Below are 19,343 nucleotides of genomic sequence, written 5' to 3'. Positions count from 1 at the left end.
TTTTATTCCTTATAAAATGGAATTTAAATCCAATCATGTTCTCTGAATAAAAATATTAATCATTTGAATCTGCCACCATTTGTCCTGTTTCTTTTCCCCTCTTTCTCACCCATAACCTATCCATACCAAATAGGAAAGAAAGTCCTTTTTCCCACTACTTAATGCCTCCTGACTTTTTGATCATGTTGGAGCTAGAATGCAACTTCCTATAATACATAACAATGAACTATCTGTTTGGATCTTGTTGGATCACGCTCCCTAGGTCTAAGACAAACGTGCTCAAACATTAAGTATTAATTTTGTTATAATCACCCTACAAGCCTGAAAATACAGGGTTTTCCAAGCAGTTATGTGACTTTGAGCAACTTCCTCAAAACAAAGCAGAAAACAATAGCTCATTTAAGATACTTCATTATGAAAGAAAAAAAAAAAGGAAACGCATTTAGCAATCTAAATATTAAGAGGCATTTACTGTCATCAGTGATACCATAAAAATGTAAATTCCAACTGTGAAGTGTTTATTTTTAGAATAGTTTGAAACCACAAGCCATTAATCTAAAGCTTTCTAACTCAGAGACCACTGATGCTTTGCTGCAAATATCTGTACGTGCTTTTGTTAGAAAAGCAAATCAAAACCACTTGGATTAGAGTGCCAAGGATATCTCAGCAACAATAGAAAAAAAAAAAGTGAGTGTGCAATATGCTTCTCCAGTTCCACTGTCAGAGTAATCTCACTTTATTCAAATCAGCCTACCCTATCAGTGGTCTTCATTTGATTTCACCAGTCAATCACTAATAAAATCATGGAGTGTCTTCTTCAGTGAAAACTGTAATGAGACTCTTGGAATATCTTGATGATGCCTCCTCAGGGCTCCAGCTCTAGCTATTGTGAATTTTGAATTTCAGGAAACTAATTACTGAATGTAGAAAAGCTGGTCTAATGTAAGGCTAAATGATGCTGCACAGACATCCTTACTACAGGCGTATAAGCCCTTCTAGACACTGTGCAAAGCTTTGGGTTTCTTTACAAACTGCTACATCCAAGTTCTCAGGTAGCATCAGAACATTAATTTGCCATCTGCCTGTAACGAAATTTCTCCTGCACACAGGACAAGCCGCAGTAAACAACTGACATCATTGGGATGATTAATGCATCTAGGGTTGAATCTGAAGACCACATGTGGACTCAAGTTTGCAGAGAAATGACCTACCTACTACATTAAAGGAAAGTGTCAGCAGGAACATACCGGGCCCATACCCCTTCCCTTGTCCCAAACAGCTTCTACTCCCAGTTTAAAGCTTTATTCCTCATCTGAAATTAAGGAACAGTTAAGCAGATGTTACAGCCCACTAAAATCTGATTTTTGCTTTGTCGGAAGACAAAGAACAGTTACAAATTATTTAAATATCCAATAGAATTGGGCACAGCTCTCCACACGTGGCCTTATCAGAGTTGAGTCGAAGAATCACCTCCCTCCGTGTCCTGGTGATGACTTTCCTAATACAGTCCCGGAGGCTGTTGCTCTTCTTCACCAAAGCTGTATTCCAGCCAGTTGGCACCCAGCATGTACTGGTACAAGATGTTACTCCTATCCAGGTGCAGAGCTTGACATTTTGCCTTTGCTTAAACTTCATGAGGTTCCTGTCAGCTCATTTCTGCATCCTGTCAACATCTCTCAGAATGGCAGCAGTGTCCTCTGATATATAAGTCACTTATCCCAGTTTTGTATCATCTGCAAACTTGCTGACAGCATTTCTATGTCCCATAACCCAGATCACTAACAATGATTTTAGGCAATACAGGATCCAGTATCAACCCTGAGGCACACCATTAGCAGCTGGCCTCCTGCTGGATTTCACATTGCTGATCATAACCCTGAGCCCAACCAGTTTTCAGTCCATGTTACCATCCATTTATCTAACCTCCACTTCAAGACCTTGTCTAACATGATGATATGTGGTACTGTCAAAAGCCCTACTAAAGCTGAGATACATAACAGTCAATGCTCTCTTTTCATCCACCAGTCTCCTCACTGTAGAAGGCTCAGTTTGGTCAAGCATGTTATCTCTTTCACAAACCAATGCTGATTACTTCCAATCACCTTCTTTGTCCTTCATATGTTTGGAAATGATTTATAGGAAGATTTGCTCCATCACCTTCCCAGAGACTGACGTGAGGCTGGCTGGCCTGTAGCTCTCCAGATCTTCCTTCTTGCCTTTCTTGAAGATAGGAGCGATGTTTGTTTTCCTCAAATCCTCAGGAACCTCCCCTGATCGCCATGACCTTTCAAAGATAATTTTTAGAGATTTTAATCTCCCACAACTAGTACAAAAGTAGAAATTTTAATGAAGGTGATGGTCAGATACAATGATTAAGTGCATTAATACAAACTCCTTCTCCATACGGTGGAGAAATATACTGTTACGTACAAGCTAAACCTGAAACACAAACCAGATGTTTATTAGCATTTGATCAGGTACACTCTTGCACTGTTACCTTTTCTCTAGCATGGACTCTGTTCAAGTCCTACTGGAGTCCTCCAAAGGTAGCTTTATAGTCCCAGAGCAATAATGCAGTGCCAAAGAATTTCACGTTGCTACGGGCATGACAAGCAAACTCAGGTTCTCTGTCACTAAGAACAGCCTAAGCCCAACTCAGCAAAAGGCAAGGTCATAAACAAGCAAGTTAATAATTGAAAATACAAGTAATGCATCCTGGAGCACAGCTTATGAGAACAAGAGATTGAGTGTTGTCAAGGAAGTGTACCCAGCTGTGGAACAGTCTACTGGAAGAAAGAAAGCAAAAAGGAATAAAAAAAGAGTTGAAGCCTATCCGTCTTCTGAGAACTTAAAATAATTAGAATCTCTGCCATGGATTAAGGAGATAACACGCTCTGCAATATCCTACCAGTAAGCCAATTTATCTCCCAGAAACTGTAATTTTTGAACTGAAATTTCTCTTCAGATTAAGCCTTTAGGAAATATCATCATTCACATTGTATTTATCCTTTTGTCATGTATGCAGTTTATTAACCTCACACTTTGCATACTGTAATCTGACAATCTAGAGGAATAATGGATAGAAAAAAAAATATACTTTGAGCAGTATACAGAATAGAAACATACAAAACGTAAGAGCATAAGGAGTAATCATCCTAGATGCATGCAACTAGAATAGTGATATTTAGAATTATTAAAGGGCAAATGTTCTAAAACTCACAACTTGAAAAGGCCATACTTTCAAGGCCGACCACAAGTATATCAATAGATTAGAGTTGTTAAATAAAAATAGAAAATATAAATGTTTTGCTAAGCAAAATGTTTTGAGCTGTTGTTTTTATTGTTTTGGTTGCTTTTATTGTTGCTTGGTATTTTTTTTTTAAACCAAAGCAGCATCAGCTACAAAGCCACAACTCATTTTTTTCATTACAAGTTTACTGAGTTTTATTTTTTCAAAATGAATATTGCATCAAATAGATTTTTGTTTGTATTTCATGTTATTATCTAGGCTATTTCAGAACAATGTAGTCCACTGGCCACATTAAAAACATCATTATACGTTCTTACCAAAGACATAATCCTTACTTGTCAAGACATTTTACTTCATTTTAAACACCTGAAATGATAAAGGCAGCTGCTACCTAATACACCAACTGCATTTTATTTTTTTAATAACACTCTGACACTGATTCAGAAAAAAAAGTACTTTCTTGTTGGAGAAATGGTTATTTTTAGTAAGTATGCTGACCTTGAAATATTTTCCTTCTCCCACCCCCACTCTTTCCATTTTATTTCTGTATGTTATTGTTGCAGGGGCACAGCTTAAGCATATTCCTCAGATCCTTACTGAAGTTGATACTGGCCTAAGTTTCTTCCTCTGAGTAACACACTCTAGTGGAGGGGAAAACTAAGTCAGTGCTTACCTTCTGATCCACTGAGTTAAGTCAAAGTAACCCTAGGGTGCTCTACTATTTTATCGTACAAAATGGATACCCACAGATAATTATCTCAGAAGAGACTACTTCCAGGATATTTTAAAGCCTTGACAGTATTTTTAAAACAAAACATTATAATGGCATTTAATGCTTTGCTAAAGCAAAAGTAAAAAAGCTGAGAGAGTGTCCAAATATTACAAAGCTTACCTATACCAAGTATTTTCATAAAGGATTCTTTCATTACCTCAACATCAGCCTGGCCTCTATTTGAGGAAAACAACCTAAGGATAAGGGAAACTCAAATGTTTGGCCCTAATCATCCTGCTGTAACTGAGACTGCTTGCTTCTGTTTGGAGAACTGGGAGGAAATTACTACTGGTAACAAGGCAAGGCTTGGCTAGAAGCTGTCTCTCCAATTCTCCCTTAATACATGATCAAACAACAGCAACGGACTCTTGCTCACAAACAAGTTTAATGCTATTCCTTGTACACTCTGCATTAATGCAGCATTACAATAAGGGATCAGTATCAGAGTATTCACTGATGCCTTGTACAGCTTCATTACTCTTGTAAAAGCAAGTTATTGTCTTTTTTAATGTCTCATGAAAGAACAACAGTACAGTTCACTTTTTCCTCTTCACCACCTCCCTTTTTTTCTTTTTTTTTTTTTTGTTTTCAAGGAGGGGTGGGGAGGTCTGACTAATGACATGTTCTATTTTGGAAAAAAAAAAAAAAGCCTCTTGCATGAGGTAAAACATTACCTACCTGCAAAAATGTCTATATGAAGTCAAGCAAAAGTTTTATGCTATCCATGCACTGATAGCAGTATAACAAGAAATAACTCTTTGCCTGAACAACACTGAGAGAGCTGCATGTTCTAGGAGACACAGTACGTAAGAAACCAAGATCCTGTTTTCATGCTTGCAGCTGACCTGTTTTCACCCTCTCTGCGCATGTTTTCCCTTCAGCAGTTGCTTTAGCTTGGTTTTTGAACTCTTCAGTACAGGACCATCTGTGAGAATGTTTTGGACATCAGCAGTTCAATAGGGTTGTGCTCTAAATTCAGTTGTCAAAACACTGATGTAGTACAAAATAAAAAGCCACCACTATGTTTGATTGCTTAGATGGGATTGATAAATTAGCATTGCAGTTTGTTACTTCATCCATTCTTGCATACGGTTCTTCACATATGGAATCATCAATGAATCTAAAACGCATGGTTTTCCAAGTGTGCTGGAAAGGAGTTGGTCACATGCCACTCTGCATACAGAGATACTGCTGAATCTTATTTCTGACTGAGGTTCTTGTGTTTTGTTATGCATTATAAAACGTCTGAGATTAACTCAGAGGTGCTGAGTTCATGCAGTAGCTCAAGGTGTGAAATGCTGGGATATTCACAACTAGCTCTAAGCTCTTTTTGTAACTTATGCTAATCTCAGGTCCAGTTCCACAACAAAATTAGTAGTGAGGAGTAAATACACTTCCACTCAAACTTTGAAAACTTTGGTTCCACATCAGAATAGTTAAGGAAAAAACAACAACTTTGAAACAAGAGCTGCAAACAGAATGACTGAAGGAATTTTCTTGGCTTTCTACCACAAGCTAGCCTACACCTAAAGGAAGGTGCCTCGGGCCCTTAGCAACATCTGTTGCATTTCAGCTATAAACTTTACTTCTGTTAAGTAGTATGAGGAACTATTAATATATAACACACATTTGTGAACAAGTGAAAGAGCTCATGTCCTATTAGAGAGCACATAAGATCCCAGATGTTTAAAATACAAAGAAGGCAACAAGATCTTCCATAATATTCTATTTAAGCCATTAATGACTGTTTCAAGGCAACCATAAAAAAGTCTTTACAAAAGAAGAAGTCTGAAATAAAAAGAACTACAGAAATAAAAAGTTGAGACAGGCCATACTGCTTTATATGTTTCTCATGCTTTGGGTAATATCTGAATGTCTTATTTAAGTTTTACTAAAAATTCTTAGAAAAGTAAAAACATAAAATTATTCACACTTAAAAAGTTTTGGATGTAGAAATGCTCAGACCTTTAATTACAAGTCCCTTTTTGTTTTTCTCCTCCAAATACATATGAGAAAAAGAGAAGATTAAAACATCAGAAACATTGTTTAAGCCACTTTTTTTTTGAAAAAGCTCTATAAAGGGATTCATGTGCACAGAATAAAAGGCTTTGTGTTGGCTTTCCTTTCTCTGACGGTTCTTGTGAAATGCAGATATATAGCTATGATTCAGAAATATACTTTATATCTAGAACCTGATATTGAGAAATAAATCACAAGTCCCTAACCCTTCCACATAAACTACTGTAAATTGCACACTGAAGGGAACAGAATAGAAAACTAAAATTATTTTCACTATTGTCAAATTCCATTGAGGTAGCAGAGGATTTATTGCACTGATATTGCCTCCTTTCACTGATCCAAAACAAAAAATAAGTCTCAACTAATGCTATTTCAACAGGTAAGAGTCTTGATATATTACACAGGCAGTCTGAAATGCTTTAGCTACCACCCATTACTGCTGAGGTTGATTTCCCTTCTGAATTGGAACAGTCACTGAAAGCCCATAATATAATTCCATGGACATATTTTTACTTTTACATATATTCCATCACTTTGATCTAGATCATGAAATATGATTTTATTCTTTTGCCTATCTCCTATTCCACGTACTTAACTTAGTTGTATCAAAACTGTTAATAACATTCTAACCTTGTTTAGTTGTTACACTGTGGGAAAACTAATAATTTTGCTTTAGAAAAAAATAAACAACTTCATCCATATAAAATCCAAAAGCTACCTTAATTCTCTGACAGCAACCACACAAACATCTGTGGTTCTCACTCAGATAATGAAAACAGCTACTGAGTCCTATTAAAAGCTTACTTACAACCTTTTCATGCTACTTATTAGACTTGAGTGCAAGCTGATAAAATTCATGAAGATTGCTAGAAAATACAATTCAGAAAACATCTTGATTCAGAAAAAAAAAGAAACAAGATTTTTATTTTAGTTATATGTCACAGGTTTCCCTGGTTTCTAGAAAGTAAGATCCAGCTTAAACATTTTTATAGTTTTGATCTTGCTCTGTCAGTGTCACACAACATGCTGTGAAAAGGGTAACAAAACCAACCAAATTTAAACTAACCACCAAGGAAGCAGAGCTGTTTTTAAAAACATCTCTCAATTCAGACTTAGCAAAATTAATGTTCTATATAGACAGAAAAATCTTACCGCCTGAGTTTCAGATGGCTACCATACTTCTCAGTGAGAAGCTGGAAATCTACCGGTCAAGTTCTCTATTTTCTTTTCTTTTCTTTTTTTTTTCTTTTTTGAAAGCTTTATTCAAAAAGCAATAGCCCACATTAATATGCATTCAGTAACATATGCTCAGTATTTAAACATATTCTCAGTATTCAAAGCTTGCACTCCTAATTTCACATGAACAGAAGAAAGTTGAACTTGAAGTCCAGCAGCTTATTCTAGATCAGAATACTTAAACACATAATTAAAATGTGAAACAAACTCATTAATCCTACTTTCAGTGTCAACACCAATGCAACTTCTTTGCAGAGTGACAGCATCCTAACCTGCGTAACAAGTTTACCAGCACATGGTTTTGCTGGTTAGGTAGGCAAACATGAAAGAAGGGAGCCCAGAAGAATATAAACTAAAATCTCCTTGACCGTGCACAGGGAAAGAATCAACACATACTTCTCCAAAGAACAGCTCAAGAGACTATAGTAAGGATTCACCTGGATCCTTACAGTCCACAGTGTAGGACTAATGCATTTCAGAAAGGGGTCAACATTTTGACAAAGATGCATACTTCTATGTAATCTCAAGAGGAATCGCTATTCCTTCCCTTTCTCCCTCTAACTTCAGTTTTAGGGACAGCTTCACCTTTCCTGTTTGTACCATTCCTTCTAGCCAACTCAGCTTTTTCATACTAGCCACTCACTCTCATTTGTTAAGTAAAAAATGTGACTGTTTTGCACAGCAATACAAATTACACACTTAAATAAAACCACGTGATAAGACAACCATTTTTGGCTACCTGCCAATACTCTGTAGTAATTAAACCGAAAAGGGAACCCAAAGACCATATTTAAATATTTAAAAATATTTTTAAAATATGGATATTTAAACATTATAAGAATATTAAACCCTTCACAGTCAGGACCTCCTGGTATTTTACTGCAGGCGTATGAAACAGCACACTGTATAAGGAAACTTTAAAATTAATTGTGGGGGAGACATAATTGCTTCATTCCCTCAAAGAACACATTTCCATAAATTTAGTTACTTGTTTTAGAGGTCTTTACAACTTTTTAGGAAGTAATACCACTTACTGACAAACACACAACAGCATCAGGTAAATAAGTCTTACGTTTCCAGAACCTAACTGTTCTGGGAGTGGAAGAATCACAGAATTGCAGGCGTTGGAAGGGACCACAAGATATCAAGTCAAACCCCGTGCTAAAGCAGGTACCCTACAACAGGACGCACAGGTAGGCAGCCAGAAGAGTCTCAAGTATTTCCAGAGAAGGAGACCCCACAACCTCTCTGGGCAACGTGTTCCAGTGCTCTGTTACCCTTACCATAAAGAAGTTCTTCTGCATGTTAGTACAGAACTTCCTATATACAAGTTTTAGGCCATTACTCCTTGTCCTGCATACCACTGAGAAGAGCCTGGCCTCATCCATTTGCCTCCCACCTCTCTTTAGGCATTTATAAACACTTATCAGATCTCCTCTCAGTCTTCTTTTACCCAGTCTGAACAGAGCCAGGTTACTCAGCCTTTCCTCATATAAGAGATGCTCCAGGCCCCCAGACACCTGGGAGTCTGCTGGACTCCTTCAAGGAGATCCCTGTCTTTGTTGAACTGGGGAGCCCAGAACTGGACAAAGTATTCTAAATGTGGCCTCGCCAGGGCAGAGTAGAGGGGAAGGATCACTTCCCTCAACCTCCTGGCCATGATCTTTTTAATGCACCCCAGGATACCACTGGTCTTCTTGGCCACAAGGGCACACTGCTGGCTCATGGCCAACCACCAGGACACCCAGGTCCTTCTCTACAGAGCTCCTCTGCAGCAGGTCATCTCTTAACCTGTACTGATGCATGTGGTTGTTCCTCCCCAGGTGCAAGACTCTACACTTGCTCTCATTAAACCTCATCACGTTCCTTTCTGTGCAACTCTCAAGTCTGTCCAGGTCTTGCTGAATGGTAGCACAGCCTTCCAGTGTGTCAGCCACTCCTCCCAGCTTTGTATCATCAACACACTTGCTTAGGATGGACTTTATCCCTTCATCCAGGTTGCTGGTGAAGATGTTGAAAAAGACCCCCTAGGGAACACTGCTATTTACAGGATCTCTTTGTATGGAAATTTAGCTGAACAAACTTCCACTGATTTTCCTTCCTTATCTTTTTCTCCTATCCACCCCTTTCCTTCACCTGGAATGCATACATTAATCAAAGTTGGAAAAAGTGTAGCAAAACTCACAAATTCTAAATTTTAGGAAACAATTGTAAACTAGTAGAAAGATTATTCATTCTGCCTGTTTGATGATACCACTGCTATGCCTGTGGTTTTCTTTAAATCAAAGAAACAATATTTCCTGCATCATGACAAATATTAGATTATGGAGTTATGGAAAATCCAAGTAGGTGAAAAAATGCTGACTTAAGAGAAAATATTTTTGACCAAGGTCCATCTTGTAAAGCATACAACTCCCATTGAAATAGTTGGATTTCTGTTACTTAATTAAATGAGAATATGACTGAGTTTTGCTCAGAGAAAAAGAAACCCACAAAATTATACACATTTGGAGCTTAGTATAACAAGCTGAGTGATATAGATGCATTTGACACAGGTGCAGCTAGTTCTATCTTGCATATAGCATTCAAATAGCATACATGGAAGCATTTCGCAAGCATGTTCAAACTGGTTTATCAGTTGTATCTGTGCAAGGCATCCTATTACAACTTGTATAATTTTTCAAATAGAGTACTCCTGAAAATACATTTCTGAAAACATTTATTAGAAATCATATTGTCTCAACTACCTGTGTTAAAGGATTGAATCAGCATCTTTTCATTTTGCTGACAGTACAGGTATCCTGACTTTCAGCCTCTCTCACTGTCCCCACACTTTTTTTGTGACACAGTAAAAAATGCAAAAGCAATTTATAGTGCCGAGAGTCTTTGGCTCCTTGACAAACATCACTGCTCCCAGTCTGCTCTGTCAATAGATCACCAACAATCTGTCATTTGGGGACCTGAAATATTGTCATCACCACTAATCAAAAGCCAAGCAGCTCCTTGCTGGATGGTTTTTTTTTTTTTCAGAATGGAGACCACGCCGATGGAGCCTCAAAGAGCAATCCATCAGCCATGGCAGCCTGAAGACTCTAGAGCAGAGCAGTAGAGAAAAGCCCTTTTTCTCACAGGCCAGCTGAGACAAGGCTCTGCTTGTACTGCCCTTCTGCTGAGATAAACCAGAGCCTGCCTTCAGGTGTCTGCACCCTGATACTATACAGTAAACAGCACCTGCAAAAAAATAGGTAGGCATACACGTACTAATGGGAAGATCAAGTTCTCTGAGGCAACTTTGCCAAGTACTCTTTCCAATGACACCAGCATATTCAGGTCAGAGATGTCCGGTCTCAAAAATCCAAGATATCCCGAGTTTCTCAGTGTAGGTCAAGATTACTGGCATTTAGCTGGAATTAAGCATCAGATATACTATATTCCTCAAACACTAATGCTGCACCTATCCTAAATATACATATATACACAATATTTCTATATGTACATGTAAAATACATAATATAAAGAAAATCTTACTCTGGAAATCAAATTAAATTCCCTAATCTAACTATGCAAAGCTTTAGCCATTCTGAACTAAAGCAAAGACATAAAACATGAATGAAGCATAGAATTTTGTTTTTAACACTCAAAGCCATGTGTCTTCTCTCCTCAGTTTAAAATTTAACAATTTTAAACCAACAATCAACAACTAATATATAGGTGCTAAAAGAAATATTTATTCTTCCCTACCAAAAAAATCATGTACCTTCAAATAGAGTAGAAAAAAAAGGCAGAGAAACTTATACATGCACTGTGCCTCCTAGACAGATGGAAAACTAACAGTCTACTTCTAATTAAAAGGTATTTACAGAGAGGGAGCATTTAGGACAGTTGCTCAAAACTCCACCTCAGAGAGGCAAAGAAGAGATGCCAAAGTTGTTTTATATCATAGTTTCACATTTCATCCACTGAACATGACTGCTGCTAGGTTATATGAGGTGACACAATATAAGGAAGTGTTTATTTCTTTTTGAAATGAGGAGTATTATCCGTCCTTTGATAGCTCATTATGACAGTCAGCACTGAGAATTAAGTGTGTAGTATCCCAGTGGAAGCACATAGAGGCTAACGAACTTCCCTAATTTGACTAGAAGTGCGTGCCTCAGTACGTGTTTTTAATGCACAAAATGTAATGGCGCATTTTAAATACTTATTTACCTGAGTGTATTAAACAGTTGCTTTATAGAATAATCCACCAAGCTTCTCAAATACATGATGGCTTCCATTCAATCCTGATATTCATATGAAAGATTCCTTCTTATCATGACTGTTTCTAAAGTCATTTTTTTTAAAATCTGCAATTCTAAACTTATTCCTTTATTAGACGTGCATATTTCTAATTAAGTTCAACCTGCCCATCCTTCTTTGAAGAGATTAAAGCCAGAGATCCACTGACCCCCGAGACCCTTTAGGCTTTATGCAGGTACTATACTTGTTCTTGGTAAGGACAACAGAAGTCAGAAGTGGCAAATAACCACAATAAACTGCCAACCTTCCTAGAAAGACTTGTAACCAAAAATACCTACTTCTGATCCCATAAAAATCTTTAGCAGACTATAACGTTTATAACCAGTGAAAAAGTGGAAATGTTGTTATGTACCTAATACACATTTCATTATAGGATGTTATATTCCTTTGGTAAAATAAAAGCACGTGTACTAGACAGTCCTTAATGAGGTCTGTGCCAGATCACAGATCCTGTTTTTCCCAGAGCGAACCAAACTTTACCATCTAAAAAAAATCACAAACATAGCAGAGAGGCATGTGGGAATTCAGACGGTGTTCCCTATGCAGGGCTTTCAATCCTGTTACTCGACATCCTTCAGTTGGGTTTAAATACTATAAAACTGGTTTCACAAGAAATAAAGAAACTAAATGCCAAGTATTTTCAATTGTTTTCTTTGGAATGATCATTCTGAGAATGCATTTGGCCTTCTATATTGTTGATACTTACAAAGATGAGGCATGCTTTCACATTTCTAAGTTTTTCCATGCACCACTAGATGACTTACTTCAGCACTGTGGTGGAAATCCACATATAAAGCTACATGATCCATATAACTCAAGCTTCAGAAATATTATTAGCAGTAAGAACAGCAAAAATAACAGGATTCTTCAATTACTGTCAACTTGCTTCATGAATGCACAATATATTGTTTTTTGGTTTTTTTTAATACCCAAAATTTGTTCGTTTATTCACTACATTTGTAAGCACACTTGGTCAGACAAGGTTAGACAGAATTGAAGGACAGGTCACCGTGGACATAGGTACTTCATTGGAAATACTCAGTTTAACAAATTAATTCAGTGTATTTGTCAATTTATCAAAATGCTTATAGACTGACCAGGCCTTTGATTTGTAAGAACTCAGCAGATCATCTATCTGGGGGACACATTTTAGCATCGACAACATTAAGGAACCCAAGCTCCACTTTCTATCAGACTTAAGCTTCCAGATCACACAATCTCCCTCTCAAAGGCACCAAGCCATCCTGAAGTGAGACGCTGCCATTAGGCATATTCAAAAGCTATAGCGGAGTTCAGCTGCTGTAAGAAACACGTGACAGACGATTTCAAAAATGCTTTCAGGTCTCTGCTTATTTTAAGAGCTCAGTTCCTCCGAAAATGCTGACAAACATGGTGGCAACAACAGGGCTTGCCCATGCAGGCTTCCTTTGCCTTTATTTCTCTAACCTTGACTCATTTACATTGTTGAAGACATTCAAGCCATTGTTTCCTTAGATAACCCCTCTGAGCCAGCCTTCTGGGTCAGCCTAGTTTTCAGACACCTCCATATTCAACATCATACAACTTTGCACGCCAAAAAATGAACACAAAAAGGCTTTTGCCTTTCCCCATGTCAAACAAGTAAGGTAACAGTCAAACCTTTGGCAAGGAGGAGGATTATTTTTAAGCAAGCACGCTTGACTGGGCCAACGGCCTTCTTTCTGCAAAAGAGCAGACAACGTGCATGTTCAAGAATAACAAAACTTGCTTGGTACCCAGAGAGGTACAGCATTAAGAGAAGAATGCCAGAAGACACCTCATTGAAACTTACTTCTAATTATTTCCCCAAATACTTCAGTAATTTAAAAGAACTTTTACATATTAATTTATCTCAGGTCCAGTCTAATCCAGTGTGTTTAAAACAATTAAGAAGCTCATTAAAAAAAAAAATCTTATTTATGCTACATGCCTAATTTCATTCAGCTCTCTTGAAAAACTCAGCCTTAAAGGGATATTTTGGTGTTGCTTAATTGAACAGTAATTTACTGTGCTAGGAAAGAAGAATGTACCTCTGGCTGAAAAAGGAGTATATAAACGGTATGCTAAGCAGACAATATTAAGTTTTATGGTCCATTTCCAAAGGAAGTTTTCTTGACCAAAAGTGTTGGACTGGGAAGATTTTGAGCAATTAAGTCAACTGCCAACGTGGCAAGAAGAGAAAAAGGGGGTGGGGAAGGAGACAAAAAAGCAAAATCTTCCCCTAGAGAACATTTGATGTAAAGCCCCTTTGTCTCTCAGATGCTCTTAATTTATGTTAGTATTCAGTGTCAGCTCTGTATTTCTGGCTTCTCAAAAATGAATGTAAACAGGTGGAAAATCATGGTTTGTTACGTTATAGAATGGCTAAAGTAATAAAACAGTCAAGTATTACACCAAATATTGTCATTTTATATATGGCTTTTTAAAGTTTGCAGTTTTCTTGGTAGGTTTATGAAATACAAGTTTCATTAGAAGTCTTCTTTCCTCAAAACACTTCAACAAAATAGAAAGGTGCCCTTTTGATCACAATAATACATATTCCCTCATACTTCATGTCCCCTGAAGTTACTGCTTATTCCCGTAACTGAATTTTGTAAAGCAGAACAGGAAGATTAAGAGACAGTAGGATGCACCACAAGTTAGCATGAAGCAAGAACAACTTAAACATTAAATGCTTGCTGTCACAGATAATGAGATGTTTCCCTGTTTCTTAGTTTTACACTAAACAAGCAACTCATAAGAGAAAAAAAAATCTATTAGCATAGCTATCGGTGTCCATGTAACAGATAACATATTTCCTTTATGTTTATAATGTCCAGAAGACTGCCAGGGAATCTGGTCAGACAATCTGCTTTTACAGCCCATTCATGACACCACATTAGCACATCCCAAGGGAACAGAAGAAATCACTTCAGTGTGCCCTGCTCCATTCAGACTTCTTTCCAAGTACCCCTTACCACGGAGGAGCTATAAACCAAAAGCATTGGTTCTGCAGTGCAAGAGCAGAGGATTAGAAGCATTTGAGTTGAAGAGACCCTTAAAGGTCATCTGGTCCAACTTGCCTGCAGCAAGCAGGGACGCCTACAGCTAAATAAGGTTGCCCAGAGGCCCACCCAACCTGACCTTGAATGTCTCCATGGATGGGGCATCCACCATCTTCTCTGGGCAGCCTATTTTCTTATATCCAATATTGCATAGCTGTCTTATGTTTCCTCCTTAAAATCAGAAAAATAATGCTTCTGGAGATGTACTGACTTTCGTGAGCAAAGTCAAATATAAAGGCATTTCTGTCTTATTCAAGAGTCATTCTGTCATTTAAAAAAAATATATTATATTTAAAAATCCTGTCTCCATTGCAATGCATTACTGATATTGTATATAAGCATACTACTAAATTTAACATTCTGCAGTTAAATAATCACCCAGAATGCATCCTATAATAAGATCATACTGAGACCTTCAAAAGGAGAAAAACAATCCATTTCATTTTTGACAAATAAAGCTGTAACTGGAAATATCAAACTTCATGACTTACAAGTGCAATCAATAAATAAGAACCTGTGGTTTTGATTCTTAAGTAAAGAGTGCCATAATGATGTGTTTTCCTTATCTTACTGGCAATCGTGAACACAGTTGCTTCTAGGAATACTTGAAACGTACGTCTGGAATCCTAACAAAGATACGTAGGAATTGCCACAAGTGATAGGCTCTAAAAATTGTATCACACTGAACCATGAAATAGAAAATGTATCTGAAATTTAGTGCAAAATTTAACAGTCATGAGTTCTGCTGATTTTGTTATTTGCTCAATTTACATGCCAATCTACAGCCCTACTTAAAAACGGATTTCTTAAAACCCTTAAAATAAGCTGCTCCATCCCTTCCTTTGTAGCATAAGTTGGTGCTACATGTCTTGAGAAACAAACACATTACACCAGATCGCAGTCATTAAATCGATACCATCCATCAGCAAAGGTAAATTACGCAAACCAGAATTATGCAAACACTTTTTTTTTAGTTGATACTATTTCTATTTTGTGCAGCTGTCTGTCAGAGTTCATTATGTGAGGATGAAATAATTTTAGGAGCATTATTCAAAAAAAAAGAAAGTGAAAATCAGAAGCTAGAGCCATTGATGAGCCATTTATCATTGCTTGGCATCAGCTAAGGGACCTGACAAGCAGAACTCTGCACAGTAGCTGGAGTTCCCTCCCCAAAGCATCCTTCTGACAACCCACAAACCCTCACACAACTGGAATCCAGAAATAAACACTTTGCTTCCTACCAGAAGCTTTAGGAGGTATTTCCTTTGCTATGTACACACAGCACAGCCCGCTCCTCTTTTTTTCAAAGCCTCTCTTATATAACAGGCTGCAAAAACCATCTCTGAACAACGCGACCAAGATGCAATCTCCCGTTTCTGTACTGCAGCTCCCAACAGAACCTCATCCAACACATCCTCAAGCCATTAATCAACTTGTTACTAATAAGAATGATCTATTGCAAGTTCCATGCAGCTTTGCAGCACACAAACTGATGATATTCCATCACAGCTCCCTAAAGGGAAAGGTATTTCCAGACTGGAGAGGGGCAGCTTCACACACAGAATTGGTCTTACAGGGATGTTTGATCACCACAGAATGCACAAGTCCCGCTTAATTATTGAACTCTTCCCTGGTGGTTGGGTTTGGGGTTCCTCCCCACGCCCACGGTGCCAAACAGCTCACAGGGTGTCCAAAATCGTGCGGGCCCGAGGCCCACCTCAGGGCACACAGCAGCCCTCCCCACAGACCTGCACTGACTCCCTCATGCCACGTCACTTCTGCACTGACCAACTAGCCGAGCTGCCTGGACATCATCAGCTCAGCCCAGCCCAGCCAGGTAACTTCCCGAGCTCAAGACAGGAGTACATCCTGAGATACAGGATGACACACATCATTTCCCTTCTCTTCATTGAGCAGAAGCCCACAGCAGACTTACATAAACCCTGCATGGCTCTGGGTATCCCCTTGCTCCCCTAAGGTGCGGCTGTGAGTGTGGCACAGCCCACAGAGCAGTTGGCTACCAACAACAGGGTTCGGGATTTCCACTTTACGCACAGACCACAAAAAAGTCCGCAACTTGAAGTTTTTATTTCATCGTGTTATTACCAATAAAAGAGGCAAACATGGTTTTAGGTGCATGGATATATTCTGCTACAGCCAATAAAGTTAACAGCTGGCTGTTTAATGGAGGCCTATTGCTTTCTACATATTTTTCTCTAAGTTTAGGCTATTTTCTGGTAACGCAGGAGGTTAATCATGACACCCTGACTCAGAACAAAGCAGACACTAACACTTAAACTGTAAGAAAGAAAATGTCTGAGCACAACAAGATGCTCTATTCCCATCTACCACGTATCTGTGCCTTCATAGAATCGTAGTCCCTACAGGGGAAATTTAACATGGTTTCCCAAATGATTTCAGTTCGGAGTTTTCTGATTCCGATCTCTCTGGCCAGATGGGCTGGCGTGCTACAAGCACCTCTCGTGCCGCTGCACCTCCTCCGCGTGCCCTCACCCAGCCGCGGCTCCGCGCTGCCCGATCGATGCAAGCACATTACACACCAGCATAAGAGTAAGGGAAGGGTACAGGGAAGAAGAGCATCTTTCCTTTCAGCCATTAAAAATAGATCAGCGAGCGCTCCGCAGCCCCTTCCCCACCCCCTCCCCGAGCGCAGCATTTGCGGGGGGGGGGGGGGGGCTTCAAAGGAAGGACACCCCCTCAGTGCCGCGCAGACACACGGACACGCAGAGCAGCCCCGGGCCCGGCCGCCTTCCTCCACTTCGCCCTGGCCCATGACTCCACCGCCGTAACGAGAGCATCGGCGCGGGGCGGCAGGCGGCACGAAGCCGCCGCTGTGCCCTACATAGGCGGCGTATGAAAAAAGGGAGAAAAGAGACGAGGGGAGGAGAGGCGGGAGGAAGGAACGAGGGGACGAGGCACTTTGTTACCTCCCGTCTGCAGGCACAAACGCGACTCCCCGCCGCCTCGCCGAGGGGAGCAGCGCAGGAGCCCGCACCGAGAAGCCGGAGAGAGGAAGGGAGGAAGGGAGGGAGGGAGGCGGGGGACCTGGCACCATGACGGTGCCCGCCGTACTCACCGATCGGCGCCGCTCCAGCCTGCTTCCTCCCGAGCATCCACCAAACCCCAGCGGCAAATCCTCACTCCGGTGGGCAAGGATGAAAAAGGGGGGGAGGGGGGGGGGTGCGCCAGCCCCGGGCTTCACCGCAAGGTCCTGACCTTGCCCAGCACCAGCTGCAGCATCTTCGGCTTCCCCCCCCCCCCGGGCGCGCCCGTGCGTGTGCGCTCCGGAGCGCCCAGGACGGCCGGCAGCCGGGGCGAGGCGCGCTCGGCACCCACCGCCCCGAGGGCGCGGGGCTGCGGCTGGAGCCGGGCTGCGCGGCCGCGCCGTAGCGCTGCGCGCCGGGCGGGCGCAGGATGTGGCCGGAGGAGACGCGGCCGCCGCCGCAGCATCTGCCGCCGCCGCGCTGCCTGCCTCTCTCGCCGCCTGCCTGCCTGCCTCCCGCCCTGCCTCCGCCCCTCCCTCCCGTCCCCTCCCCAGCAGGAGCGCGCCCGCCGCGGCCGAGCAGCCGGCGCTGGCTGGGAGAGGAGGAGGAGGAGGGAGAAGGGAGAAGGGCGGGCGGCCCCGCGCCCGATGAGGCGCCGCCGCTGCCTGCGCCGGGCGGGGCCGCGCCGGGCCCCCGGCCCCGCTCCGCGCCGAGGCCTCGAAGCAGGAAGAGAGCGGCGCCGCGGGAGGGGGCGCGGGGATCCCCTCACGGCAGCTCTCCTCGCTGGGGAAAGCAGCGAAGAGGTGCTTTCTAGGTGATGCCCGCTCTCGTTAACCCGCAGTTTTCTCTCTGCCTCCTTGGTGGGAAACCTACCGTGTTCGCAGAAGTCTTTTTGCGAGCGAAGAGCGTGAGGAATATGGAAGTCGTATTTACTTATGTACGCGCTTAACCCTTTACCGAGAAACTTGCGTACAACGCAACGACAGCTCGCGCCCGAAAGTTCCCATTCCACAGCTCCGTTTAAGCGCCTTTGCGGCGTTGTTCCCGAAGAGAGCAGCGGGTTCCGGTCCCCTCAGGCGGACACCGCTCAGCCCGCGCGCTGGGGGCGGTCGGGGCATCGCGCGCCGCGCGGGTACCACCTGCGCTCGGGGCTGGAGCCGCGCGGCTGAGCTCGGGCGTGGGCTGAGGCGGACTGCTCCGCCCCCAGGGCAGGGCGCAGCTGGCGGAGTTAGTGCTAGCGGCCGCTTGACTTGCGGGGAATTTGGGAGAGCTGTCTGCCAGCGGACCGAGCGGATTCGGTGAGGACGGCCACCGCCAGGTTTGAGAGCGACTCACTGCTGCCACCTTTCGCTCAGCGGCTCCCCGCTAAGCGGGGGCTGCTCGGTAACCTTCAGCGGGTGCCTGCCCTGCCGCCCGCGGAGGGGTCTGAAGGATGAGAAAGAAACCGCTGTGAGAGTGGGAGGCCAGCCCGGCCCTCCAGAAGTGTCCTGCTCCCGTTCTGCGATGCAGAGGAAGAAAAAACGAGATAGGAAAGTACAAAGAAGTAAGGGCAGCTCCTGGAAGGAGTTGCTCCTTTTGTCGTAGCACCTGCGTGCCCCTTTCCTTCCCGATGACGCAGCCGCTTTCTGTTGAGCCAGAAGCCCAGGCAGGTGCAGGCTGCTCCCTTCTCGGCCCCCGCAGCCCTCTCAGCCATAGGCAGC

At 41.6% G+C, this 19,343-nt stretch overlaps 1 protein-coding gene across 8 annotated transcripts in view; it reads right to left on the bottom strand.

Annotated features, from left to right (window-relative positions):
* The window catches only part of CTNND2 (catenin delta 2), a 629,078-nt gene extending 610,073 nt beyond the window's left edge, over positions 1-19,005 (bottom strand). For 4 of the 8 annotated variants that reach the window (XR_002434978.1, XM_021386175.1, XM_021386178.1 and 1 more), the window contains exon 1: positions 17,736-17,820. Coding sequence is in view for 6 of the 8 variants with exons in the window: in XM_021386175.1 (XP_021241850.1) it covers positions 17,736-17,772 (37 nt within the window). In the remaining 2 variants the exon portion in view is untranslated. Of the gene's footprint in view, positions 1-17,735; positions 17,822-18,516 lie in introns of those variants that run through there. The other 4 variants (XM_021386172.1, XM_021386181.1, XM_021386174.1 and 1 more) reach the window with 3 other exon arrangements.

This window comes from Numida meleagris, chromosome 2, assembly GCF_002078875.1.
Source record: "Numida meleagris isolate 19003 breed g44 Domestic line chromosome 2, NumMel1.0, whole genome shotgun sequence".
In the NCBI taxonomy this organism is placed as follows: Eukaryota; Metazoa; Chordata; class Aves; order Galliformes; family Numididae; genus Numida; species Numida meleagris.
Note: the sequence above shows the minus strand (reverse complement) of the source record. Positions and strands in the feature narration are given on the sequence as shown.